The 27,990-nt window shown below is 36.7% G+C and overlaps 1 protein-coding gene across 1 annotated transcript in view; it reads left to right on the top strand.

Moving 5' to 3' along the window:
- Positions 1-27,990, top strand: part of LOC150082462 (piezo-type mechanosensitive ion channel component-like) — an 861,219-nt gene that overhangs the window by 71,878 nt on the left and 761,351 nt on the right. The window contains 1 exon segment of the mRNA XM_090377768.1: positions 4,140-4,250. Within this exon segment, the coding sequence (XP_090233894.1) occupies positions 4,190-4,250 (61 nt within the window). The 5' untranslated portion in view covers positions 4,140-4,189.

Raw genomic sequence — 27,990 nt, 5'->3', positions numbered from 1 at the left:
AAACCACTGCAAAATCCCTTTCCTTTATCCCTGATGTTAGTTACATCTTGTAACATTCTGCTGTATAAAAGTCATCCAATAAACCCACAAAAGCCTTGCTAGTTTGTGAGTGACCAACCCACAAGTTCCAGTCAATATCTGGAAAGTTAAAATCTCCCATTATAGGACATTCTGATTTATTGGCCGACTTTGTCAATGTACTCTGTACTAGTGACGTAACTAGAGTGGGGCATGTGCCATGGGCGGCAAATTTGGGGATGCCTTTTCATGGTTAAAAAATGGAAATTCCAAAAGAACTGTTTTCAAGGGGTGCCAATATTTTTTTTTTTTTTTTTTTTTTTTTATTTGCCTTGGGTGCCACAACTCTAGTTACACCACTACTCTGTACAGTCGTTTGTTGTACTCATCAGAGTCATTAAGCCTATAACACACTTATACTCTCATTTTTGCTTTCCCAGTGCTTATGTCACACCAAACAGACTCAATGTTGCACTAGCCACCCATGTCAACTGGATGCAGTGCCTTAGATTTTATGTGCTTCTTAAGCATAACCTCTTCTCCCTTCCTATCCTGTTTGTATTTTCTATATACATTGTACTCCCCATATTCAAATTCTGCATTCTTATATATTTGGGATACAATCGCTCTGATATCCTAAGAGTATCCTCATTTGATGTCTTGACCAGCATGTCAGATTCATCAAATTTATTTACTGCACTCCTAGCATTGATGTATATGCAAGTATATGTGCACCTGTTCTTAGTTGTCCTAACACAACCCATGTATTTACTTGTTCCATGATGACTCCCAGCAGACGTTGATATCCTGGCACCTTGCTTTCCAGGCTGCTGCTTGTTCCATAGAAGCAGTGTAAGAATCACTTTCATCTCTGCATGTGGCTGTTGTTTGTGTATCACCCCAGGTAGTTTTCCATTTTCCTACCTACCTAATACTGGCGTCAATAGCATTAGGAAATATTTTTGCGCCCTTTCTATTTAAGTGTATCCTATCCTTGTAGAAATAGTTTATGCTGTTAACAAGCACAGACCATGGTGAGAAAAATTCTATCCCATGAGCCTTGCACAATCCCTCCAGGGCCAAATTGATTGATAAGGCTCTCAATCTATACTCCTTCCTATTGTGCCTGTGCAGAATTTCAGCTACTTTCAAATTCAATTCAATCCTAACTCAAAACTTTTTTCCCAACATTGCTCAGTTCTTGTTAAATAATCCTCAGATATCCTACCCTTAATATGATTAGTGCCATATGCAACAATATCATCATATGTGCCCTTAAATGATGATATCTGCTCTGCAACATCATCTACTGTTGCACCTGGCAGACATACCCTCATTCTGTTTTGCCTATCCTTCTTGCACGATATATTTCCCATTTCCTTGACATTAGATCACTGACAATAACCACCTCCTGTGTGAACAAAGCATTTTGTCTTGGAGATTGTCACTGTGTTGTCTGTTGCATAAGTGTGAGCTCTGATGTAGCATTGGGCAGCTGAGAGATTGATGGGAGCTCCATTTTAATTCCTCAAAGGCACCTACTCTACTGTTCAAACCCTCATAAAAGCCCATCAGAATGCTGAGTTGGCCCCTCTCTGTGGACACCCATGGCTGATGATCAAGTTATAATTACAAAATCCAAAGATGAACTATAGATAGCAGCAAATGAACTGAATAAAATAGGTAAAAAAGTACAAGATGAAAATCTCCACCTCAAAAACAAAATCAATAGGATTATATGGAAAAAACATACAAAGAGTCAAAATTGTTATTGATGACAAAATAATAGAACAAATATATGATTTCACCTATTTGGGAAATTTAATATCAAATGCATCCACACTAAACTACAAAAATATAATAAAATGAATGGAACGATTAAATGCCACTTTGGAAAACAAATGACAACTGAAACAAAATTACGACTGCACAACATCACTTCAAAATCAGCCCTCTTCCACAGCTGTGAGACTTGGGTCATAAATAAGAAAGACGCACACAAACTAGAAGCAGCACACATGAGATTAAGATCATTATTAGGCTTTATAAGAATAGACCAGCAAAGAAATTTATATATCCTGAGAAATTAAAAGTAGATAACATAGTAAATGACATAAAACGGTATCAGAAAAATGGATCAGCCACATAGAAAGAATGAACCCAGATCGGATCCCAAAATTAGCCTTTAACTACAAACCTACAGGCAAGAGAGATGTAGGTCGACCAAGACAACGATGGCGAGATCAAGACCACCTCCAAGAGCTACAGTGGAACAGGTCTTAAAAGACCTAAGCTGGGCCAAGTTCATGATGATGTAATTGTAAATACTAGGAACCGAGAAATTAAGAAAAAAATAATAAATAATAATAATATAAATTAAGGATTAGAAGATGGGATAGATATGATATTACCAGTACATTTAACATAAGGGTAACATGTCTATCAGCAGCTGATGCATGTGTACGCATCAGTAGGTGAATTAAATATAAAAAGATCAGTATTACAAACTAAGTGCAGAAGTTAACATTGCTAGAATCAACATTGTGCAACTAATTTACAAGAAAGTGTGTGTGTGTGTTTTCCCTCTTTGCTGTACTGGGTTTGCCAAGAGAAAAAGCATTTTATTTAAAACGAGAAAAAAGACATTTCATGGTAATAGGCATTTAACTCTGTTTGTAGTATTACTGTTGAAAGTTGTCCTGGATGTATCAAAAACAGCATTTCTCTAAAGAGAAATAAATTCTATTTATTTATAATGTAATGTTAAAGGAGCACAACTCACATGGTGAAGTTCTCCACCACTGTTCCATTTGACAACCAAATAATTGTTTAATTCATGAGATGCAAAAAGTGGTGGTGAAATATAACAAAAAAAAAAAAAAAAAATATTTAACTAAATGATTGTTTTTGGTGTGTACTGATGGGGGAGATAGTTTTTTTTTTTTTAGTGAAATTGTTTCTTTTGATTGCAAATTGTGGGAAAAAAAGCTCCATTTGCATTTTAATTGTATACTAATGTAGTTTTAGCCACTGTAGTGTCAGTGGCTAGAACTTTATAAGTTTTTCTTGCAGCCTATAGCATATTGAAGCCCATGTTTACATGTTTATTTATTTATTTTTTTTGAGGATATATATACAATAATATGTAAGCTTTAAGGTTTTACGTGCACAAATTTTCCTGCTATGGTAATTCTTTATGAATATCTTTACAAAGAGAACTGGATAAGTATATGTATATTGCAATGCTGATCTAAGCAATTCAGAAATACACTAAATGCTGATGGAGCTAATATTTTAATTTTGTTTTAAGCTGTGTACATGCCAAAAATGGACAGTCTGATCAGCCTGTGGCAGCCAATTTTAGCCTAAACCTTTACACCAGTAGGAATTGGCTGTTGAGATCCAGCACAGTACCTGAAGCAAACACCCTCATTGGGTTCCTGGGTTTGGTTTGAATGTGGCATTAAATAATGACTAAAATCAGGGTCCTACAGGGTCTGGATCTAAGATGTTTACTCCTCCCTTTCCTATTGATGGAATTATTATATAACATACTTGTCAAATATACCAGAAAATGTGTGCTTACTTTACAGAAATTTTTCCATATTTGATCATATCATTTTGAAATTATCCAACTTTTCCATGGTATTTTTTCATATGCAGGCTGATCAACATGATCCTGTGATTGCAATGAGGTAATTATTAGCTAGAGAGGAAGAGCACTCTTTGTACACCTGACATGTTCTTCTCTGTACCCATTCCAGTGGTGTGGTGAAAATATAACAATTCTATAATAGTTTTCTAAAAAAGTTTTCTCCTATTTAAAATATAAATAAAAATTATGCAAAACACAAAGGACTGTATTATTATTGCTACAACAATTATAATGGGTTTGTTCCAATCAAATCAGTAAATAAAATTTAAGGATACAGAGTTTTCTTATTTGGCATAAGTGAAGGTGCATTACAACACTAGGATTGTTCATGATACATAAATAACAAATAATAACAATTGGGTACAGTTACTGATAGCTTTAAGTGAATTGGAAGAAATAATAAAAACTAAATAAATAAAATAATTTCTGATGTATGAGCAATACTAATGTCACTTATTCATTACAGGTGACACTGGCTTTTTTCATTTCACTCAGCCATACGTCATTTCTTCAAGAATGAGGGAGCTAGTTGTCTTGATCCTTTTTCGTGTGGTGCTACCTTTGGTGCTCTTAACTGGTAAGTATCATGTGTAAGGCAAAATTCATTACATCATATTTAAAAGCCATCTATCAGGGTACAGGTGCATCAGCCGAAAAATTAAATTATCCATTTCATATCCCTATCCCATCTAATAATTTGTTAGCATTACCATTAGTAGAGGCATTTGATGCAAGAAAGTAAGCTTATGCAGCATCAGTCAAAAAAAAAAAAAAAAAAAAAAGAAAAACCCCACTTCCACTTCACCCCTCTGTTCGTTCGAAATACCTGTCCAGCTGAGCCTTAAACTTATTTAAGCTATGGGATGGAAGTCTGTTCCACCAACCAACCACCCGCTGGCTAAAGGCAAATTTCCGCACGTTTGTCCTACTTCTGTCTTTCCTCAATTTGAATTTATGCCCTCTCAGGTGATTATTCTGAGCAAGAGGAAGAATCCCATCAGCATTGAGCATGCTCAAACCCCATTCAAGGCTTTATACACCTCTATCAGATAACCTAGCTGGTGCCTAGTCTCCAGACACTGTAATTTCCCAAACTTAAGCCTTTCTTTGTAAGAGCACCCCTTTGTTCCATTCACTAATCTTGTTGCTCTTCTCTGTACTCGTACCAGCAGCTCTACATACTTGAAATGAGGCCTCCAGACCTGTATACAGTACTCTAGGTGTGGCCTGACCATTGCCTTATACAAGGGAATAATCACCTCCTTATCCCTGCTAGAAAAATTCCTATACACCATGAGCTATTCTTGCAGCCCGTCTGCACTGCTCAGAGAACTTCATATCTGCCTGCACAACCACACCCAGGTCCCTTTCATTCTCTACCACTGTCAGTGTAGTACCACAGTGTTGATACGTTACTCTGGGGGTTGCTGTTTCCCATATGTAGTACTTTTCATTTGTCAATGTTAAACTTCATTTGCCACCTCTCAGCCCATCTGCTCAACCTTTCCAGATCCTGTTGCAGCAGCATAGTGTCAATAGTGTCCTTGACAACCCTGCCAACCTTCGTATCATCTGCAAACTTGGACATTAAGTTTGTTATACCATCATCAATATCATTTATAAATACAGAAAACAATAATGGACCCAACACTGATCCCTGAGGGACTCCACTAATAACATTAGTCCACGATGAGCAGTGTCATTGATTACCACTCTGTCTTCTCCCCCCCCCTCAACCACCCCTTTATCCATAGCAGCAATTTGCCTCCAATGCCACACTGCTCTAATTTGTGCAGCAATCTTCCATGTGCAACAGTATCAAAAGCCTTTCTGAGATCCAAGTATATAATATCAAAATTATTCCCTGCATCCAGTTCTCTTGTGACTGCATCATCGTATCCAATCAAATTGGTCAGGCAAGACTTCCCCTTAACAAAACCATGCTGTGTCCGAGGTATAACTGAAGTCTTGTCTAGATGATCCTGCAGTGTTTCTTTCACCAGTGACTCCATTAATTTTCCTGGAACAGAAGATAAACTCACAGGTCTATAATTACTTGTGTCAGCCTTTGATTCTCCTTTGTGAATTGGGGTCACATTTGCACATCACCAGTCTGTGGGTACCTCCCCTGAGTCCAAGGAAGCTCTCATAATTATGGCTAAGGGTTTGCTTACTTCCTTTTCTGCCTCCTTTAATATAACTGGATAGATCCCATCCATCCCAGGTGCCTTTCTTGTGTTTATCTTCAACAATTTCTCCTCCACTTTACTCTCAGTTATTACAAGATTCTCTACCTTACTGCCAGAGTTGAATACACCTCTGGCATTCTCCTCGCTGAATAACTCCTCATGGGATGTCGATGCAGAATATTCATTTAGTTTGTTAGCTACCTGAGCAGGATCATCAACAGTTGACCCATCGATATCAAGTGGACCAATCTGATTCATCCCCTTCCTTCTAGAGTTTACATAAGTAAAGAACTCTTTACTGTTTTTCTTTGCATCCCTTGCCAAAGATTTCTCGTAATCTGCCTTCGCCTGCCTAACCTCCTTTGTAACTTGGTTACAGATCAACTTGTATCTATCATAGGCTTCTGTGTCACGTGTTAATTTGTATGTATCCCATGCATTTTTCTTCTCTGCCATGTTTCATTAGTTCATCTGACATCCATTTAGGCCTAAACCTTGAACAATATTTCTTAGTTGGTATGTAAAGCCTAGTAGCTTCCAAGATAAGTTCTTTGAATGCTTCCCATTTTGAATTTTTTGTTGGTAACATCATCAGTTGGTCCCACTGTATAGAATTTAAATACTGTCTCAGTCCATTAGTCGCCTTTACGAAAGCAATAACCCTTCCCTTTACCCCTAATGGTAGTTACCTCTTTGAGTAAATCCCACTTCAGCACACTGTGATCACTGCCACCTAGTGGTTCCTGTATCTGCAGATTCTTAATGCATGACGAATCACTACTGATAATCAAATCAAGAGTATTGCTCCCTCTAGTTGCCTCCCGAACATGCTGATTTAGAAAACAATCATCCAATAAATCTACAAAAGCCTTGGTAGTGTGTGAGTGACCAACCCACAAATTCCAGTTAATATCTGGGAAATTAAAATCCCCCATTATAAGACCCTCTGATTTACTGGCCCACTCTATTTCCCTGTACAGTTTCTTATTATACTCATCAGAGTCATTAGGCCTATAGCACATTCCTACTCAATTTTGATCTCCCAATGCTTATGTCACACCAAACTGACTCGACACGGCACTGTCCAGCAATGTTGACTGGCTTCACTTTCTTGGATTTTGTGTTTCTTAACTAATAGCATAACCCCCTCCTGCCTTCCTATCCCCTCTATCCTTTGTTTAATGCTTCCTTAAATTTATTCAGACTGCCAACTTCTAAACATTAGATGAAAATTTGTTTTGAAATTTACTCTGGCTGAAAGCAAATTTTTGCACAGCTTGCATTGATTCTTTTGAAATTTAAATTTGTCCCCTTGTGTGTGCTTGTCATCTAAAAAAGAGTAAGGCTGCTAGCAGCATTTAGTTTACTGAACTCATCTAAAGCGTTAAACATTTAATCAGTTCTCCTTGCAGATAATTAGTTTCCAGGTATTGCAATTTGCAGAAATCAAGTCTTTCTTGGTAAGAGTACCCTTTTGTACATCTAACTAAACTTGTTGTTCTTCTATGTATCCATTTCAACAGATTTACATCCATCCTGCGCTGAAGCTTCCAAATCTGTATGTGATACCAAGATACAACTGAACTGTTGCACTGCACAGTAGGATGATATCTGTTTTGTCCCTGCTGGAAAAATTAATGTATATCATTAAAGGATCCCTTGGGCTCTATTAGCAGCCTGTCTGCACTGTTCAGAGAACTTCATATACGACTGTAGGATTGCCCCTACATCTTTGTCATTATGAACTATGTTGAATTTGGCGTTATTTAGAATGGTATATTATTTTGTGATTACTGCTACCCAAATGTTTGCTACCCAGTGTCTTGCATTTATTGATGATTAACTTCAATTGCCATTTTTTTTATCCCAACTGTCTAATGTTATCTAAATGTACTTGAGGTAGCATAATCTGATTAGTCATTCAGAATGTTTTTGTTATAATGTAAATGGTATGTATCATGATATTAGATGTTTGAAAAGTGCTTCATAGTATGTGAAGCACTTACTTATGATTTTGCTGATTTAATCAATATAGTGGTTCCAATATACATTTTATTGTGAGTGTAATGTGAATAGCACTTATTTTTTTATAATTATTTCAGGGGTTTGGTGGCTATAAGAGTATATTAGCATTTGACTGCTCTGTTCATGTTTGGTTTATTTCTAATTTCTTTTTGGCTGTTTATTTCAAAATATGAGCCGAGATATCAATTATTTGAAAGATTTATAAGGTTTAAAATGCTCTCTCCAGGAAGGAAAAACAAGTGACTAGTCAAAGAATGAAGCAGCATTGGCTGTAGCGTTAACATGGATAAGAACCTCGAATGCTGAACAAATGGCTATTGTTAACAGAAAATGAAAATCCTAGGGTAAACTAAAGTCAGATGTGCCAGACATGAAACTGCAATCCTGAATGAGACTTGAGAAGAGTATAGTATAAAAAGAGAAGTGAAGGCAGCTAGATATTTTAATCAAATAGAATTGAATAAACAGAAATCACACTCTGTGGCAGCTTAGCCACTGCAATATATCACTGCCTGCTGGTTGATTAGCAGTAGTAAAGGCACATGATGCAAGAAATAAAGCTTATATAGCATCAGCCAAAAAAAAAAAAAAAAACCTAATTTCACTCATCCACTTGCTACAGGTGTTTGTCTAGTTCTGCCTTGAATCTATTTTAAGGCAGAACTATTTGAATCTATTTAAGCTGTCAACTTCTACAATGACAAATGGAAGTTTGTTTCAGCAATCGACCACCTATTGGCTAAAGGCAAACTTGCACACATCTATCCTACAACTGTCTTTCCTTTCCTCAATTTGAATTTATGCCCTCTCAGGCAATTATTCTGAGCAAGAGGAAAAATCCCATCAGCATTGAGCATGCTCAAACCATTCAAGGCTTTATTATTATTTTTAGCCATAGGGTGCAAGAAATGCCCGAGGTTAATGCTGCACCAGCCAAAAAAAAAATTCCCGAGTTAACCTGAGAGAGAGAGAGAGAGAGAGAGAGAGAGAGAGAGAGAGATTGACAGAATTAGAAAGGAATCACTAAGAAAGAAAAGAATGATGATATCGGGGTCAGGACCCTGCGTGTGCCAAGTACATACTCACCAGATGTGAGCCCCTGGGGTTCATACATCTGAATCAATCAGATGTATGAATCAAACATCTGAATCAATCACCTCGCAGGTGCCTAGTCTCCAGGCACTGTAATTTGCTAAATTTAAGCCTTTCTTTGTAAGAGCAACCCTTTGTTCTGTTCACTAATCTTGCTGCCCTTCTCTGTACTCGTTCGAGCAGCTCTACATCCTTCTTAAAATGAGGCCTGCAGACCAATATACAGTACTCAAAGTGTTTCCTAACCATTACTTATTCAAGGGGATAATCACCTCCTTATCCCTGCTAGAAAAATTCCCATATATCATTGACATGACAACATGAGTTACTCTTGCAGACCGTCTTCACTGCTCCAAAAACTTCATATCTGCTTGCACAATTACCCCCAGGTCCTTTTCATTCTCTACAACTGTCAGTGTAGTACCACACAGTTGATACATAACTCTGGGGTTGGTGCTTCCCATATGCCACACTTTACAGTTGTCAATGTTAAATTTCAGTTGCCACCTCTCAGCCCATCTGATATTTTCTAGATCCTGCTGCAGCAGTGTACTGTCCTTAGTGTCATTAACAACCCTGCCAACCTTCGTATCATCTGCAAACTTGGACATTATGTCTGAGATACCCATCATCACTATCATTAATAAATACAGAAAACAATAAGGGATCCAACATTGATCCCTGAGGGACTCCTCAAAGAGCAGTGTCCATTGATCACCACTCTCTGTCTTCTCCCACTCAACCACCCCTTTATCCATAGCAGCAATTTGCCCCAAGTGCCACACTGCTCCAATTTGTGCAGCAGTCTTCCATGTGCAACAGTATCAAGTCTTTCAAAGATCCAAATATATATCAAAATTTTTCTTTCCATTCAGTTCCTTTGTGACGACGACATAGTATCCAATAAAATTGGTCAGAGAAGACTTCCCCTTAACAAAACCACGCTGTCCGAGCTATAACTGAAATCTTGTCTAGATGATCCTGCAGTGCTTCTTTAACCAGTGCCTCCATTAATTTCCCTGGAACAGAAGTTAAACTAACAGATCTGTAATTACTTGTGTCGTCCTTAGATTCTCCTTTGTGAATTGGGGCCGTTTTGCACATCTCCAGTCCATGGGTACTTCTCCTGAGTCCAAGGGAGCCCTTATAATTTATAGCTAAGGGTTTGCTTACTTCCTTTGCTGCTTCCTGTAATATAACTGGATAGATCCCATCCATCCCAGGTGCCTTTCTTATGTTTATCTTCAAGAATTTCTCCTCCACTTTGCTCTCAGTTATTACAAAATCATCTAGCCCACTGCCAGAGTTTAATTAACCTCTGGCATTCCCCTCCCTGAATAACTTCATGAGTGAATGTAGATGCAAAATACTCATTTAGTTTGTTAGCTACCAGAGCAGGATCATCAACAGTTGAACCATCGATATCAAGTGGACCAATCTGATCCATCCCCTTCCTTGTAGAGTTTACAAAAGTATTCTTTGCTGTTTTTCTTAGCATCCTTTGCCAAAGATTTCTCGTAATGTGCCTTTGCCTGCTTAACCTCCTTTGTGACTTGGTTACAGACCAGCTTATATCTATCGCAGGCTTCCGTGTCACCTAATTTATATATATTCCATGCATTTTTCTTCTCTGCCACATTCCTCATTAGTTTATCTGACATCCGTTTAGGCCTAAACCTTAAACATTATTTCTTGGTTGGTATGAAAAGCCTAGTAGCATTCCAAGATTAATTCTTTGAATGCTTCCCATTTTGAATTTGCTTTTGGCAACATCATCAGTTGGTCCTGCTGTATAGAATTTAAATTCTGTCTCAGACCAACCTTAACAAAAGAAAAAACCCTTCCCTTTACTCCTGATGCTAGTTTACTCTTTGAGTAAATCCCACTTCAACATACTGTGATCACTGGCACCTAGTGGTTCCTTTATCTGCAGATTCTTAATGCATGAAGAATCACTACTGATAATCACATCAAGAGTATTACTCCTTCTAGTTGTGTCCCAAACATGCTGCTGTAGACAACAATCATCCAATAAATTCACAAAACCCTTGCTGGTGTGTGTGACCAACCCACAAATTCCAGTCAATATCTGGGAAATTGAAATCCCCCATTATAAGACACTCTGATTTACTGGCCCACTCTATTTCTCTGTACAGTTGTTTATTATATGCATCAGAGTCATTAGGCCTATAACACACTCCTACACTCAATTTTGTTTTCCAATGCTACACCAAACTGATTTGACAATGCACTGTCCGTACATGTCGACTGGCTGTACTTCCATGGATTTTGTGTTTCTTAGCTAATAGCATAACTCCTCCTCCTTTTCTATCCTGCCTATTCTTCTTGTACACACTGTACTCCCCAAATTCCATTTCTGCATTCCTTATATCTGTGTGACACCACGTCTCTGATATCACAACAATATCTGCCTTTGATGTTTTGACCAACACCTCAAATTCATCAAATTTATTTACCAAATTCCTAGCATCGGTGTACATGCAAGTATACATGCACCTGTTCCTATTCTTAGCTAACCTAACACAGCCCGTGTATTTACTTGTTCCACAATGAATCCCAGTAGTTTCTGAAATCTCCTGCGCCTTGTTTTCCAGGAGTTTTCCAGGCTGCTGCTCTTTCCAATAGAAGCAATGTAAGAATCACTTTCACCTCTGCCAGCAGCTACTGTTAATTTATTAGTCCGTGTGTCCCCCCCCCAAGCTTGCAGTTTTCCGAACCACCTAATGCTGCCTCAGTAGCATCACAAATATTCTTGCGCACTTTCTATTTAAGTGTATCCCATCCCTGTAAAAGCAGTCTCTCCTGTTAACAAGTACAGATCAGGCTGAGAAAAATTCTACCCCTTGAGCCTTGCACAGTCTCTCCAGGGCTGTATTGATCGATGAGGCTGTCATCGTATACTCCCTCCTATCGTGTCTTGGGCCGAATTGCAGACACTTTCAAATTCATCCCTAACTTGTAGCTTTTTTTCAACATTGACCTGTACTTGTTAAGTAATTCTGCTAGTCTCCTACTGTTAATATCATTAGTGCCAAAGTGTAAAACAATATCACCTTTTGTGCCCTTAAAAGATATCTGTTCTACAACATCATCAACCTTTGCCCCTAGCAGACACACTCTGGTCCTGTTTCACCTATCCGTTTTACACAATATATTTCCTGTTTCACCTATCCGATTTACACAATATTTCCTGTTTTGACAATAGAGCCACTGACAACAACTAGTTCTTTTGGGACAAACGCATTCTGTCTTGGGGGTTGCTGCTGTGTTGCATGATGTTCAAGTGCAAGCTCTGGCATTGATGTGGGCAGCTGAGAGCTTGATGTGCCTCTCAATTTAAATCCTTTGAGGGCATCCACAGTCCTTCAAGCTCTCATATAGATCCATAATAATGCTGAGTTGTTGCCTGATTTCTTCATACTCTTTACATCGCGCACACATAAAGATATTCCTATTGGCAATATCATGTCCCTTTCCTGATTGCTCCACAAAAATCAAACAAACAGTACATTTCAAAAGGCTGTGATTCATAGGACATCTGCCCTCTTCAGTTCTCCTCTGAGGCCTATCACTCCAATTAGCTTGAGCCTTTTGCTTTGCTGCTCTGGTCTGAGTCATGATTTCGATTCAATTTCAATACAAAAATATAACTCTAAACTTATACCCCAATGCAGTTATAACACTATATATATATTTCAGTATCGTATCAATTATTATCTCTGAGTTACATTATGACTTTGGTATCTCCTATAAAGTTATATGGATTAATTTATAATGTTACGTTTGTAAACTCTAGGTGGTTACATGTAGTTAGTTAAAAAGTACAATTTAATAAGATTAATAAATTTTACCGATTAATCGAGTATACTATACTAAGCTAACAGATTTCTAATACTGTGCTACGTGTTTCGCTATATTGTTTTATATTAACCCTTACTCTATCTAGTTCAGGATATACATTGCATCGTATAACAATGGCGGCAAGTTACAAACGGTAAATCTACTGACACACTAAGTATTAATTTAATTTGAAAATTACTATCTAAATTCAAAATAAACCAAGGAGCTTGACTAGGTCTATAAGCTACTTATAGAAATAATTGAGAGGTATGGGTTAGATTTCTATCTATGAGTGGAGGAATTTAGTTGTCTTTAGTCTTTGTGGCAATTAGGTGACCTCAAGGAGATGGAGCATTGTTTTCACAGTGAATTATTAGTTTTTTTTTTTTTTCGCCCCCAGCCTGCATGTTATGCAGGCTGAATGGAATTCTGAGAAATTGGGCAGTCTAATTTCATTAACTCTTCAGAAAATGGCAGCTTGATGGAAGAATTGAAAACATAAGTGGTTATTTAAAAAAAAAAAAAAAAAAAAAAATAGAAAAAACAACTAAAGGTGAATAGTAGAAATATTCTTTACTAACTTTATTTAGTCCATTGATGTGTAGTATATAGCAAACTACATTAAAACATTTGTTTATTGTAATATACATGTTGAAGATTTAAAAGAATTGTCAAAAATAACAAATTATTAAAATAACCAATCCTTGGTCCACTGTTTAAACTTAAGTGGAGTAAGTTTTTTTTTTTTTTTTTTTTGGGATTATGAAAGATTATAATTTGCCATCCCATTGGATCAGTAATATAATGGAAGAAGGCAGGCAGACCTTGAACTGGAATCTTGGATCCCTTAGAATAGTTTCATGGAATATCATAGAAAATAAAATTTAAATATCAAGTATTGTATTGAAATATAAATTTAATATAGAACATGCATCTTATATTATAATTGCTGTAGCTTTCCAAGTAAATCACAAGAAATTGAGAAAGTATGCACCCCGATGCCTTAAGTGGGTTTCTTGCTTAAATAACCAATTTTAAGGCTTTTTTTTTTTTTTCTTTTCTCCTAGCATGTAGAGCAAAGCCACTAACTAACCAACCAACCAGAAGTCTCCAAGGATCATGTGCATGTCAGTAGAATGAAGCAAGTCAAGTCCAGACCATTCAATAAACAACATGAATTTTAATGAATTAATAATTATAATTAAGAGAATGCAGTTCTGTGTGGCTGTATTCTTTCCTTTTGTTTTCTATAGAGTGCTACATAATCTGAAGCCACTCTACACTCCATTAAGTTAATTCCTAATACTTCTGGACACAAAATTCTTATATTCCATATCTCTTCTTCTATACTACAATATAACCAGTGTAGCTAATATGAAAAAAACATTCAATCGTATGTAAATTTCACCTCTACCAGCAGATGACCATAATTGATTTGACTTACACCCACTTCTGGAAGTAGTCTGGGAGAAAAGACTAGTTTTTTTTCACTTAGGATGCACACCTTTGCATATGGGATATATGCTCACAGAGGATCCCCCCATATTTGTCTGAGTGTGTAATAATAATAATAGAGGCATGTGATGCAAGAAAGCAAGTGTATGAGCTTATGTAGCATCAGCCCAAAAAAAAAAAAAAATTCACACAACCATTCCCTCTAAAAGTTTGTCCAGTTCCTCCGTGAATTTATTTTAGCTATCAATTTCCACAATGACAGATGGAAGTTTGTTCCAGCAATTGATCACCCGCTGGCTAAAGATAAATTTCCACATATCTATTCTACAACTGTCTTTCCTCAATTTGAATTTATGCCCCCTTAGGTTCAGAATCTGAGCAAGTAGAAGAATCCTATCAGAATTCAGCGTGCTCAACCCATTCAAGGCCTTATACACCTCAATCAGATCACCTCACAGGTAGGCGCCTCCGTAGCCAGGTGGGAAGGAGCAGCAGCAGTGCCTAGCACACGCTTCTTGATTAGACCGGGGTTCGAGCCCGTCACCACCAAATACGGAGGGTGCAGGAAGGTCAGGGAATGACCACCGCATATCCCGGAGCAATATGGCCTTAGTTGCTAATGCTCCTAAAATCCAAATAACTAACCTCACAGGTGCCTAGTCTCCAGCTGCTGCAATTTGCAGAATTTAAGCCTCTCTTGGTAAGAGGACCCCTTTATTCACCCTCACCAATCTTGTTGCCTTTCTCTGTACATGCTCAAGCAAATTTACATCCTTCCTAAAATGAGGCCTCCAGATCTGTACACAGTACTCAAGGTGTAGTTGCCTGACCATTGCTTTATACAAAGGGATAATCACCTTCTTTTCCCTGTTAGCAAAATTCCTTGTATATCATTGACAGAACCCCATGACCTGCTCTGGCAGCCTCTCTGCATTGCTCAGAAAACTTCTTCATATCTGACTGCACAATTACTCCTAGGTTTTTTTCATATTCTACCACCCTAAGTGTAGTATCACACAGTTAATACGTTCCTCTGGGGTTACTTCTACCCATATGCAGTACTTTGCATTTGTCAATGTTAAACTTCAATTGCCACTTCTCAGCCCATCTGCCCAAATTTTCAGATCCTGTTACAGTAGCACACTGCCATTACCGTCATTAACAACCCTGCCAACCTTTGTATCATCTGAAAACTTTGACTCTAAGCCAGATATACCTTTATCAATATCATTGATAAGTATACAAAACAGTGGGCCCAACACCAAACCTTGGGAGACTCCATTAATAACATTGCTCCACGAAGAGCAGTTTCCATTAATTACCACTCTGTTCTCTCCTACTCAACCATCCTTTTATCCATTGTAGCAACTTAGCCTTAATACCATTCTTCTCAAATTTGTACAATTGTCTTCCATGCACAACAGTGTCAAACGCTTTCCTGAAATCCAAGTATGTGATATCATAATTATTTTTTTGCTTCCAGTTCCTTTGTAATTACATCATAGTATCCAATCAGATTTATCTGACAAGACTTTCCCTTAACAAACCAAAGAAGTTCTTCCTTCTTTGGTTCCCCAGCTTCCCAGCCTAGACCCACTAGGAGATGAAGCCTCTTCACCAGGTTTTGACCTGTGAGAAAATCAAATTAGGACACAACTAATGGATTTTTATACCACGGAAAAGTTGATGAAAAACAAATACTAGTTAAAATTCAGTGTCACCTGGGTCTGTTCAATGTATACGGACTGGACAGATAGGACAGGGGGCTATGCTCTTAGTTAAGAAGAACATAAAATCTAAGGCAGTGCATTCATTTGACATGGTAGCCAGTCCACTGGTGGATCACTTTGGTGTGACATAAGCACTGGGAAAACAGAAGTGAGGGTAGGAGTGTTACAGATCTAATGATTGCATTGAGTATAAAGGACAGCTCTACAGAGAGAGTGGCCCAGTATGTCTTATAATGGGGAACTTTCCAGATGTTTGCTGAACCTCAAGGGTTGATCACTCACACAGTAGCAAGACTTTTATGGAACTATTTAATGATTGTTTCCTACACCAGCATGAGAGAGAGAGAGAGAGAGAGAGAGAGAGCGAGAGCGAGCGAGCGCAATTTATAAATGGGAAGCATTCAGGAATGTTATTGTAGAAACTTCTTTGGCTTTTCATACCAATTAGGAGGTAGAGTTCTAAATGAATGTCAGATGAACCTACGAGACTTTTGGCACTGCAATAATAAAAACGCATAAGATGCATATAAATTATTAATGATACACATGCCTAAAGTAGATATAAATTGGTTTGCAGTCAAGTCACAAAGCTGGTTAGGCAAGCTATGGCAAATTATAAGATAGTTCTGGCTAAGAATTAAAAGAAATGCAATGAAGAGGAGTTATTCTACAAGGGGAATGCCACAAGTTTATCAAACTCTAACAGTGAACTAAGTGATTTTGTAATAACTGAGAGCAAAGTGGAGGAGAAATTGAAGTTAAACATAAGGAAGGCACCTAGGGTGGACGGGATCTATCCAGTTATATTAAAGGAGACAGCAAAGGAAGTATGCAAACCCTTAGCCATAATTATTAGAGCTTCCTTGGACTCAGGGGAGGTCCCCAGGGATGGGAGGTGTGCAAATGTATCACCAATTTACGAAGGGGGTTCAAAAGGTGACACAAGTAACTATAGACCTGTTAGTTTAACTTCTGTTCCGGGGAAAATAATGGAGTCACTGATTAAAAAAGCATTGCAGGATCATCTAGACAAGACTGCAGTAATAGTTAAGACACAGCATGGGTTTGTTAAAAGGGGGAAGTCTTGTCTGACCAATTTGATTGGATATTGTGATGTGGTCACAAAGGAACTGAATGTCAAAAATAATTTTGATATCATATACTTGGATATCAGGAAGGCTTTTGATACTGTTGCACATGGAAGACTGCTGCACAAATTGGAGGCATTAAGGGTAAGTTGCCACAATGGATGAAGGGATGGTTGAGTGGGAGAGGACAGAGTGGTAATCAATGGACACTGCTCTTTGTGGACAAATGTTTTTAGTGGAGTTTCCCAGGGTTTGGTGTTGGGCCCATTGTTGTTCTCTGTATTCATCGATGAAGGTATATCAGTATTACTTGGCAAATTAATTGGGCAAATGGAGTGAGAAGTGGCAACTGAAGTTTAACATTGACAAATGCAAAGGACTGCATATGGGTAGCGATAACCCAAGAGAAACATGCGAACTGTGCAATTACTCCCAGGAAAGTGACCTGGGAGTAATTGCACAGCCAAATATGAAATTTGCTGAGCAGTGCAGATGGGTTTCTAGGGCAGGTCATGGAGTCTTGTCAATGATATATAGGAATTTTGCTAGCAGGGACAGGGAAGTGATTATCCCATTGTACAAGGCAGTGGTCAGGCCACCTAGTATTGTGTACAGGTTTGGAGAAAAGAGCAAAGGGCAGGTCATGGAGTCTTGTCAATGATATATAGGAATTTTGCTAGCAGGGACAGGGAAGTGATTATCCCATTGTACAAGGCAGTGGTCAGGCCACCTAGTATTGTGTACAGGTTTGGAGACCTCATTTTATGAAGAACGTAGAGTTGCTAGAATGAGTCAAAGAAGGGCAACAAGATTGGTGTGGGGAACAAAGGGGTACTCTTATCAAGAAAGGCTTAAGTTCTGCAAACTGCAGCACCTAGAGAGTAGGCACCAGCGAGGTGATTTGATTGACGTGTAATCGGTTAAGCAAGCTGAATGCTGATGGGATTCTTTCTCTTGCTCAGATTAAGAACCTGAGGGAGCATAGATTCAAATTGAGGAAAGACAGTTGTAGAATGGATGCACGGAAGTTCGCCTTTAGCGAGCAGGTGGTTGATTGGTGGAACAGATTTCCATCTTTTGTTGTGGAAGTTGATAGCCAAAAAAATTTAAGGCTGAGCTGGACAGGCATTTGTAATGAATGGAGTGGTGAAATGGGAGGGTGTTTTTTTTGGCTGATGCTGCATAATCTTGCTTTCTTGCATTATATGCCTCTACTAATGCTGAAGACTTCATTTATGTAAAGAGTTGAAGGAAGAGGTTGAATTACATTGGTTCACTAGATATGAATGGATTAACTCTTGATGATCTTGCTCAGGTTCCTGACAAACTGAATGGATATTTTGTATTGATTCACACATTAGGAATTTTTTAGGTATGGGGGACGCCAAAAGTGAATCAACTTCTGGCAAGGAGCTGAATGGTTTTGTGATAATGGAGAGGAAAGTGCAGCAGAAATTTTTGAAACTAAACTTAAAACAAGGCAACTGGTGTCTGTTCATTTATATTAAAGGAAACAGTAAAGAGGTAAACAGTAATGCCTGTCTTGCCCTACACCAGCCCATTTGTGGGGCGTATAAGGGATGTTAACTCAACTCCCCACCTGGTTTTCTGTCTTCCGCTATTTCTTTTTCCTTCTCTTGGTAGCCAAACAGTTGCGAGCTTATCCCACGAGTCCTTGTTATCTGGTGAGATGTCCTGCCCATTTCCATTTTAAGGACTTGGATAGCTTGATGCCATCATTCCATCTAGTTTTTTTGATGTGTACTTCTTTCCACTGCTCATTGGCATGTTCTAAGTTTATTTACTTGCTTTGCTGCCAAAGACCAAGTTTTGGCTGCATATGTTAGAGTGGGTAGTATGATTATGTTGTATAACTTTCTTTTTAGGTTGATAGGCATGTTTTTTTTTTTTTTTTTTTTTTTGTTAGTTGTTGGTGCATCGGCTTCTGTGCCCATAATGCACCTCCCAAAGTTTTTGCATTTTCTACTCTGATCCAAGCCCAAGGTGGGATTTGAACCCGTGACCTTTGGGTTGCCAGGCAGGCACTTTATCCACTCGGCTAGCCCTGTTGGCATATCTTCTTTCATACTCCAATAACTCCTCCAAGAGTTGTTGATTCTGGATTATATTTCTATGTCCATTCTACTGTTGAAAGATATTATTTGGCCTAGATATTTGAACTGCTCTGCATAGTTTAGTGTTTTGAATCCGATATTGATGGGCGAGGCTACATGGTTGGTCATTATTTTTGTTTTGTCATAGTTAATGTTTAGGTTAGTTTCTTTTCTTTTGAGATCTTGAATCATTTGTTCCAATTGTGAACTGCTTTCGGAGAAGAGGGCTATGTCATCTGTGAAACAGAGGTTGGTTAGTTGCCTGCCTAAGATGTTTATGCCGGTATCACTCCAATCTAGTTTTCTGAATACCATCTCTAGTACTGAAGTGAAGAGCTTTGGTGCTATTGGATCACCTTGTCTTACTCCCCTTTCTATTTTGAATTTAGGTCTTGTTCATCACTCGAGCTTGATGGTTTCATTGCTGTAGATATTTTGGAGAAGTCTGATGTACTTGTATTCTATTTCTTGCTTTTGCAAAGCTATCATAAGAGGTTGGTGTTCAATTGAGTCAAATGCCTATTGGAAGTCTACGAAGACTATATAAAGTGGGAGGTTATATTCTTGTTACTTCTCGACGACCTGGTTAATGGTGTGGAGATGGACAACGGTTGACAAGTTTTTCCTGAACCCTGCTTGATCATACAGCTAGTTCTTGTCAAGTTGATTGAAGATTCTGTTTTGGATGATTTTAATGAATATTTTGTAATTATGTGATCTAAGACTTATTGTTCTGTAATTAATTATTATTCTCCTTTTTTGTGAATTAAAATTATTTCTGATGTTAGCCATTGATTTGCTAATCTAAACCAGTGATTAGCCATTGATCTCTATTGCCAGTACTGTATACTATTATATAATTTGAGAAGTTCAGGTAAGAGTACTTTGAATCCAGCTTTAAAGAATTCAACTAGTAGCTGATCTCCTCCAGGTGTCTTACTATTTCTAATCTGTCTTATTGCCTGTTCTATTTCACTGTTTGTAATTTCTGGAATATTATCCTCTGCAGGATTGTGTAGTTGGATATCTTCACTTAACTTTACATTTAGATTGCTACTATAAAGTTTTGTATAGAATTCTGTTGCTATACTATGGATTTCTGATCTGTTTATTATTTGTCCCAATTTGTTTTTAAGTAATGGGATCTGGGATTTGCCATTGTTGATTCCATTTCTTGAGATCTTGAGAAGTGTTATTTTATAAGGTTGTTTTGATTTGTTTAGTATTTGCATCTCTTAAGTTTTTTATTTTTATTTTCACGAGTTTGAGTTCAGTGAATTCTGTTTTGTGACTTGGTGACATGAATCTGTTTCTTTAGGTACTTCCTTTGCTTTATCAGATTTTTAGTGTAGTCTGATATCGTTGATTGTTTGCTGTTTCTTTTTTAAAATGGTTTATTTATTGTAGTTTCACGCTGGTCGCAGAGTTTCACTTTTGCTGACTGGTTCTTGTTGTAACAAGGTATTCCTCAGATTATCTGTATATTTCTCCTGGTTTTTTTTTTTTTTTTGATCCCTTGGATGTTGTGTATTTTATGTCTAAACCATTTGTTTCTGTTTTTACTGCTGTATAGTTTAAAGATTCCTCTACTTAGTCTGTGGTCAGAGCTAAATTTAAATTGATTAATCACTTAAATTCTGCAACATTTTTTGATCTTTTAGTAGTATATAGTCTATTTCATTTTTGGTGTTTCCATTTGGGAAACAGATGGAAACACAAAATTAGATTTTTTTTTTTTTTTTTTGCTGATGCTGTATAAGCTTGCTTTTTTGCATCATTTGCCACTATTACTACTAATAATAATTGTTATAGAGGATTGAGCCAGGTGCATCAGGAGACATAAATTCAAATCGAGGAAAGGTAGATGTGTGGAAATTTGCCTTTAGCCAGCAGGTGGTTGATTGCTGGAGCAAACTTCCATCTGTCGTAGAAGTTGACAGCCTTAAATAAATTCAAGGCAGAATTAGACAAATATTTGGAGCAAATGGATGGATGAAATGGGAAGGTTTTTTTTTTTTTTTTTTTTTTGGCTGATGCTCTATAAGCTTACTTTCTTGCATCATAAAACTCTGCTAATGCCAATGCTTTGCTAAAATGCAAATAAGCAATGTAAAAATTATTTCCAACATTTCACTAATATATAACTGTGTTAAAATAGCAAACAAGCATAGTTAAGCACGATTTTCTCTTAACAAAACTGTATTTTGTATCCTTCAGAAAGTCCCTCTCTGTCAGGGCCAGATTAACGATGAAATAGGCTCCGGCCATATTTAAATTTTTATTATATATATTACACACCTACCAATAAATCCAAATACTTCAGAGGTTTTTTCAATTCCTACTATTAGTTCACACTCTTCCTATATATATTTATATATCTTGTTCAAATTTTCAATCGTTAATAAAATACTTTTTATTCATCCACCCAAGTTCAAATAAATTTTTTTAAACTTGACACTTGATGTTAATACAGTTTTTTCAAATATTAATTCATTAATTAAATTTAATTAATTAATTTTAGTTTTATATGGGAGAAAAAATTTGCTCTTATAAGATATTTAGCAGGATATAAATTTAGGAATAAAATTGAAATCAACAGGCAGTAGCTCTTGGGGGTACATCTCTCCGAAAAAAAGTGGGGAATTTTGTTTTAATAAAAAAACCCCCCTTTTTTTCATTTTTAGTTTCAAAATGTAGAATTAACAAAAACAGAATACAATTCTTAAATTTGAACAACAAATTTATGCATTAAATATGAAAACTTTTTTTTATTAATATATTTAGCAGAGCACTTAGATCTTTATTTTTAATTTTATTCTTAAAATCTGTGCAGTTTAGGCCCCTCAAATTAAAAACACATGTAATAATTGCATTAACTGTACTTCACTCTAACTTATTATGCTCATCAGTGATCAGTCCATTGCAGGGGAATTCCTAGGGTATGTGGCGCCTGGGTGCCAATCGCAATTTGGCGCCCCCCTAAAATTTTCTTCATATGTGTATGTAAATGTCAGGTTTTCAGGCGCCCCTTGAACGTTGGCACCCGGCTCCCGCGTGACGGCCCACCTCTGGTCCATTGTATTCCCTACTTCAGGGAATACAATGGACTTGGCTTCAAATTATCGTCCTGGAACTAACAAATTATTTCTGTATTCTCTACTCTATCCAACAGTTCTTGCTCTAGCTATTGCAAATTTCAGCTCTGTGGATAAAGCAAAAAGTATAGAATAAGTTAGTTAAAACTTATACTGGGTAAAAATTACCCCAGAAAACTAATAACGGGAGAAAATATTCGCTCGCAGCCAGCATTGACCCGGAATTGTTGCAAATAAATATAAGCATAATCTAATAAAGTTCACTCTTTTGTTCAAGAATTCGATTTTTTAAGTAATGTTCATTTTTCAACACGACTCAGTGTATTCCATTCTTTATTATTTCAGACTTTGTTTATGGCATTTTTTTTTTTTTTAAACTCCAAACTGATCATATAATAAATTTTCATCAAACTTCATTTCAGTTTTTTTCCAATGATTCTGGAGAATTTGCTATATCCTCCCACTTTGGAATGTTTTTCATTAGCATCCAATTTAAGAATTGGAATTGTTCTAGGGGTTTCGACCAATTTTCCAAATAATTTTTAGCCGTCGAATAAAAAAATCTATAATTTCATTTTTAATAAACTTATGAGCTCTTCGGCATTCTATATCACACTGAATAATTTTTCTAACCTCAAATGGCAGAAATCGATCTAAATTTTCGATTATCTAACATCTTAACCGTTTCTTCAACAATTATTTTAACCTCTAAGATAATATATATATATATTTTTAATTTATCTGCTTATTGGAGAAACTGGGAAAGCTGCGGGCAGTCCACAAATATGCTTCTCCCAATGGATGATTAAAAAAAATTCTCAATAAAAACGGAAGGCTTTTCTTCGGATGAAGAAAAAAAAGATTTCAAACCTTCAAAAATGTTTAGCGTTCAATGGCAGAAAATAATGTCAACGAGCGAGAGAGTATATTTTATAATCTATATCAAAGGTAGCACAAAATTCCCTTAAACGTTCCGTTCGAACCGTATAAGTGTGCAAGTAAGAAAATATTTTTAAAATTACCAATTCCACGTCAACTGCTAGTCTTCCTGCTCCCTATTCAGCAGGATTATGAAATATGTGCGCTAGACATCCGATCTTTGATATTGGAAATAACCAAATTTTGGAGTCGAGAAAATATATTGCATTGCCCTCTTCTGTTGATTCCTCCAAAATTAACGTTTGGATTGTCAGCTCCGAACGCAATACAATTTTCTTTGGGGATATTATTTTCCTTCAGAGAAGTAAGAATGTAGTTGGCGATAGTTTCTTAAATTTCTTAAGATGAATTAAAAAAAAAAAAAAAATTCATCTTAAGAAATTTAACTTGCATGCCATTTTTCTCGTTGAAATAATGCAATAACAATGGAGATACCTTTTCCGATTTATGGTTGTTTGCATCGGTGGAAATTCCAAAGAATTCAGTACTACTGATGTCTTTAAAAACGTGAATAAGGAGTCAGTACATTCGTGCGCTGGAAAATTGTGTGATTTTCGAGTCATCAAAAAGTTGACCGAAAAGGCTTGAGGAGCAATCAGCACATCTGAACGACTGATTGTCTTTAATTAAATGATGCGTCATTGTAAGTTCAGTGATGGCTACCTTGTCATGTTCATTTGAATTTTCTTTGTCCCGGTGTCCCGAAAAAAACTTTCGGGATATCGGGACGGATGGACACCCTAGTATATGCTATCAACTCTACTAGCCTTACATGCCTATTAGGTTCAAAAGTTTTTTTTAAAACAAACAGTCGTAATGTTAACATCGCTAATTTTGTAATGCTCATCCCCACGTCAGCTGTTCGGCCCTTTGCACCCCCCCCCCTGATTTTATATGTGAAAAGTCAACTCGGAACAGCGTTCCGCTACGTTATTGCGTAATTTGTGTACCGATTCTTGCCGATGAAATTTTGAGATTTATATTCTGTTTAGTTTTATTGATTTCAGTCCGCTTTGTCCTTTTATCCTGAAGTGAATTTGTACCAAGAGGTCAACAAACTTTGTTATTGTTACTTATTTCACTGTATATAAGATTTTTGTTTACAACTTCCGCATGTGAAAATTTTCATTTTTTATCACCTGCGTGCCCATGCCTTCCGCTTCCTACCAAAAAATATTTATGGTAATTATTATTATTTTTTTTATTCGTTTTGATTTTATAATTTTTCTTTCACATCAGTGTTCTTTTACTTACCGTTTTAAAATTAATTAGCGCGGGGGGACATTGTATTATATTGTAAATAAACATCTTGTTGTGTTGTTGATATCGCTCTTGGAGCTGTGGTATTTAACGTTTTCTAATTCCACGGCAAGTAAAAAAAAAAAACGTTTTAGCAGTTTGCAACTATAGCGATTGGTGGAGTCGATCCAAATATCTGGTCTGCCAAAAAAAAAAAAAAAAAAAAAACGTGGTAGAACTCCATTGCTCGCATTTCTTCCGCGACTTGGCCTTGTCACTAGTAGGCAGTTGGCTTTATTTGTCACTGTTCTGCAGTTTAAACACAGTATATGCCCTTTGAGATTTTTGTTAAACAGAAGTCAAATTATATCATGTGAATTGAATCTGTGTTTTAATAATAAAAAAAAAAAAAAAAAAGAAACACGAAACTCGTTTCGCCACCACCACAAAAAAAAAAAAAAAAAAAAGAAGAAAAGATAATATAATGTTTGTTTTTGAAAATTGTGGAAAACGATATTACTCTTTTTTATATCCATAATTTTTAGCGATTTTATTGTTGTAAATTTATTGACAAAATAATTAATAGGAAACCCATGGTTGGGGGTAAAAACAAAAACCTGTCTATCAAAACAGGTATGAGATTACCCCATGTTTCCCCACAATGATCATAAATACGAAATTCGAAAAATAGCAAAGGCTTAATTTTCCAGTACACCTTGGTCGATCTGCAATTGTTATGGTTTGAATAATAAGAGATTGGCTAATTTTAGGGTGATTGGTTTTTAAAAAATTAAGGGGATGAGTAAGTGGTAATTACAATGGAAACGGGATTAAAATATGTGCAAGGAAGTAGAAGTGCACTAACTCCGTCCTTGGTTGTCATGAAGTTGATTAAAGTTGAAATTCTAAATAGTGAATAAGCCAATAGTTGTAACGGTGGAATCTAAAACGTCTTCAGTTGGCAAGTGAAAGGGAACGCATACTGTATTTAAGAAGAATTTTGTAATCCCGTGATGCACTTTGCCTCTAGCAGGAATCTCAAATTGGTGAGATTCCAAACTGGAGAAAGATTGAAGGGGAGTTTTGCATTTAAAATGTTTAGATCGGAGTGGTGATGGAACCATTCTATAATGAGTGCTTCGTATTGCATGATTTTGTAACTTTTTTAATTTTAACATGGTAATAGCTGAATCAACTGGGGGGGGGGTATGGTTGTTGGAGCGTGCGTGCATGTAAAGTAAATTCAGTGCTGGATTGTCCTGTTTTGACGCTATTGTAGTGATAATAAGCTCTTGTATTAGATGACTGAGTTGAACAGAATTTGGTTGTAGTACTGCCAATGTAACAGGCATTACAATTTTGTTGACATTTAATTAAGTAAATAATATTATTCATTTCGCTCGTTGGATATTTGTATTGAAAAGTGATCCAAGTTTATTATAGGTAGAAAAAATAAGTGATGTCTGTGCCTGCAAATATTTGCCGAAATTGTCCTGCAAGACTACTATGGTAAGGGAGAACGAGACTGTTTTGTTATTTGTAATGTGTTTTATCTGGTTATTAATTTTATTTTTTACAATGGAAATAGTGTGTTGAATTAAGTGTTGTGGGTAGTTTCTGGCTATGAATATTTTTTTTGTGAGATATTGCAACTCGTTGGATAGGTCGTCTTGTGAGGTACTGTATTTAATGGTATTGTGGATTTGGTTATAGAGAACTGACTTTGGTGAGTTCTCTATAACCAAATTTCAAGTTCCTAGTTTGGTACCTGTTATATATATGGTGAGATTGAGGAAGTTAATTTGTTTATTAGTTTCTATTTCGAGTGTGTATTTAACTCCCCTTCAATCTTTCTCCAGTTTGGAATCTCACCAATTTGAGATTCCTGCAAGAGGCAAAGTGCATCACGGGATTACAAAATTCTTAAATACAGTACACGTTCCCTTTCACTCAACTTGCCAACAGAAGGCATTTTAACGAAAGTCCACTGTTACGACTATTGGCTTATTCACTATTTAGAATATCAACTTTATGACAACCAAGGACAGAGTTAGTGCACTTCTACTTCCTTGCGCATATTTAAATCCCGTTTCCATTGTAATTACCACTTACTCATCCCCCTTAATTTTTTAAAAAACCAATCACACTAAAATTAGCCAATCTCTTATTATTCAAACCATAACAATTGCAGATCGACCAAGGTGAGTACTGGAAAATTAAGCCTTTGCTATTTTTCGAATTTAGTCCAATAAAACAGTACTTTAAGACATACTATAACTTCTAAATGATCATAAATACCCCAAGAGTAAAAAGAAGAGTTTTAATTTCCTTAAGTTAAATTGTGATAGCCTTGGGCATTATTTGAATTTTATTGTAGGACAGTTGTTGAATCTAACCACGGTAGTTGAAGGGTTTGGGTGAGGTGGGTGACATTGCCTCGAAGCATGAAAATTTTCATGCCCAACTTATTAACTCTTTAGCAATTATTATTAGCTACATGGTGCAAGGAAGCCTAAGGGTTATGCTGCACCTGCCAAAAAAAAAAAAAAAAACCCTAGGTGTGCCAAGCCCATACTCACCAGATGTGAACCCTGGGGTTCATTAGGTTTTAGAGGAATCAGCATTCCGAACATTCTGAAGAGAACTGAATACGATATCCTGCATTAATGGTAGGCATGTGAAACATTATTTTAAAAAATGAAATATATTTTAACAGGAAATTATTCTATATATTGAAAAATAAACTTTTGGCTAAGGTAAAGAAAGCCAACATGAGAACTATGGCAAACTTTGGGAAAGAAAAACTGGATAAACTGGTTTGCCACTACCACAGTTTCTCCCTGCATTCTCGCTAAACAGATGGTGCATGATTGGTAGTGGTAGTAGAAGTCGAGAACGATGTGTTGATTGACATGTAGGCTTGACAGACTATGTAATGATTAGTTTTTTCTCATTATTTATTTTTTTTTTATTTTGTTAGTTGTTGGCGCATCGGCTTCTGTGGCCATAATGCACCTCCCAAAGGTTTTTGCATTTACCCTGATCCACGCCTGAGGCTGTATACGAACCCGTGACCTTTGGGTTGCCAGGCAGGCACTTTACCTACCCAGCTAGCCTGGTTGGCTTCTCATTGTTAAAAGATTATTGGAGTTCATGAGTGTTTTTGCTATTAAAAAACCATATTACCGATTTTTTGTATGTTTTTAAGATTGGTTAGGTTTCCTAACCTAACCTTAAAGGATAGGTTAGGAAAAAAGGAAAAGGTTTCTTTATTTTTCGTTATAATTCACAACCTGACCTTAAATGTTAGATTATGGAATAATAGGAAAAGAAAGATTATATATATACGTTAATCAATCATGCTATGATGTTATTGTCTGTCGTCATGTCAATCAATATGTCCTTGATTTCTACTGCTGGTAGCATTGTTATTAGCCATATGGTGCAAGGAAGCCTGAGGCTTATGCTACACCAGCAAAAAAAAAATTTT

This window comes from Mastigoproctus giganteus, chromosome 7, assembly GCF_048544385.1.
Source record: "Mastigoproctus giganteus isolate SK-2022 chromosome 7, ASM4854438v1, whole genome shotgun sequence".
In the NCBI taxonomy this organism is placed as follows: Eukaryota; Metazoa; Arthropoda; class Arachnida; order Uropygi; family Thelyphonidae; genus Mastigoproctus; species Mastigoproctus giganteus.
This window is presented reverse-complemented; position numbering and strand designations above follow the sequence as displayed.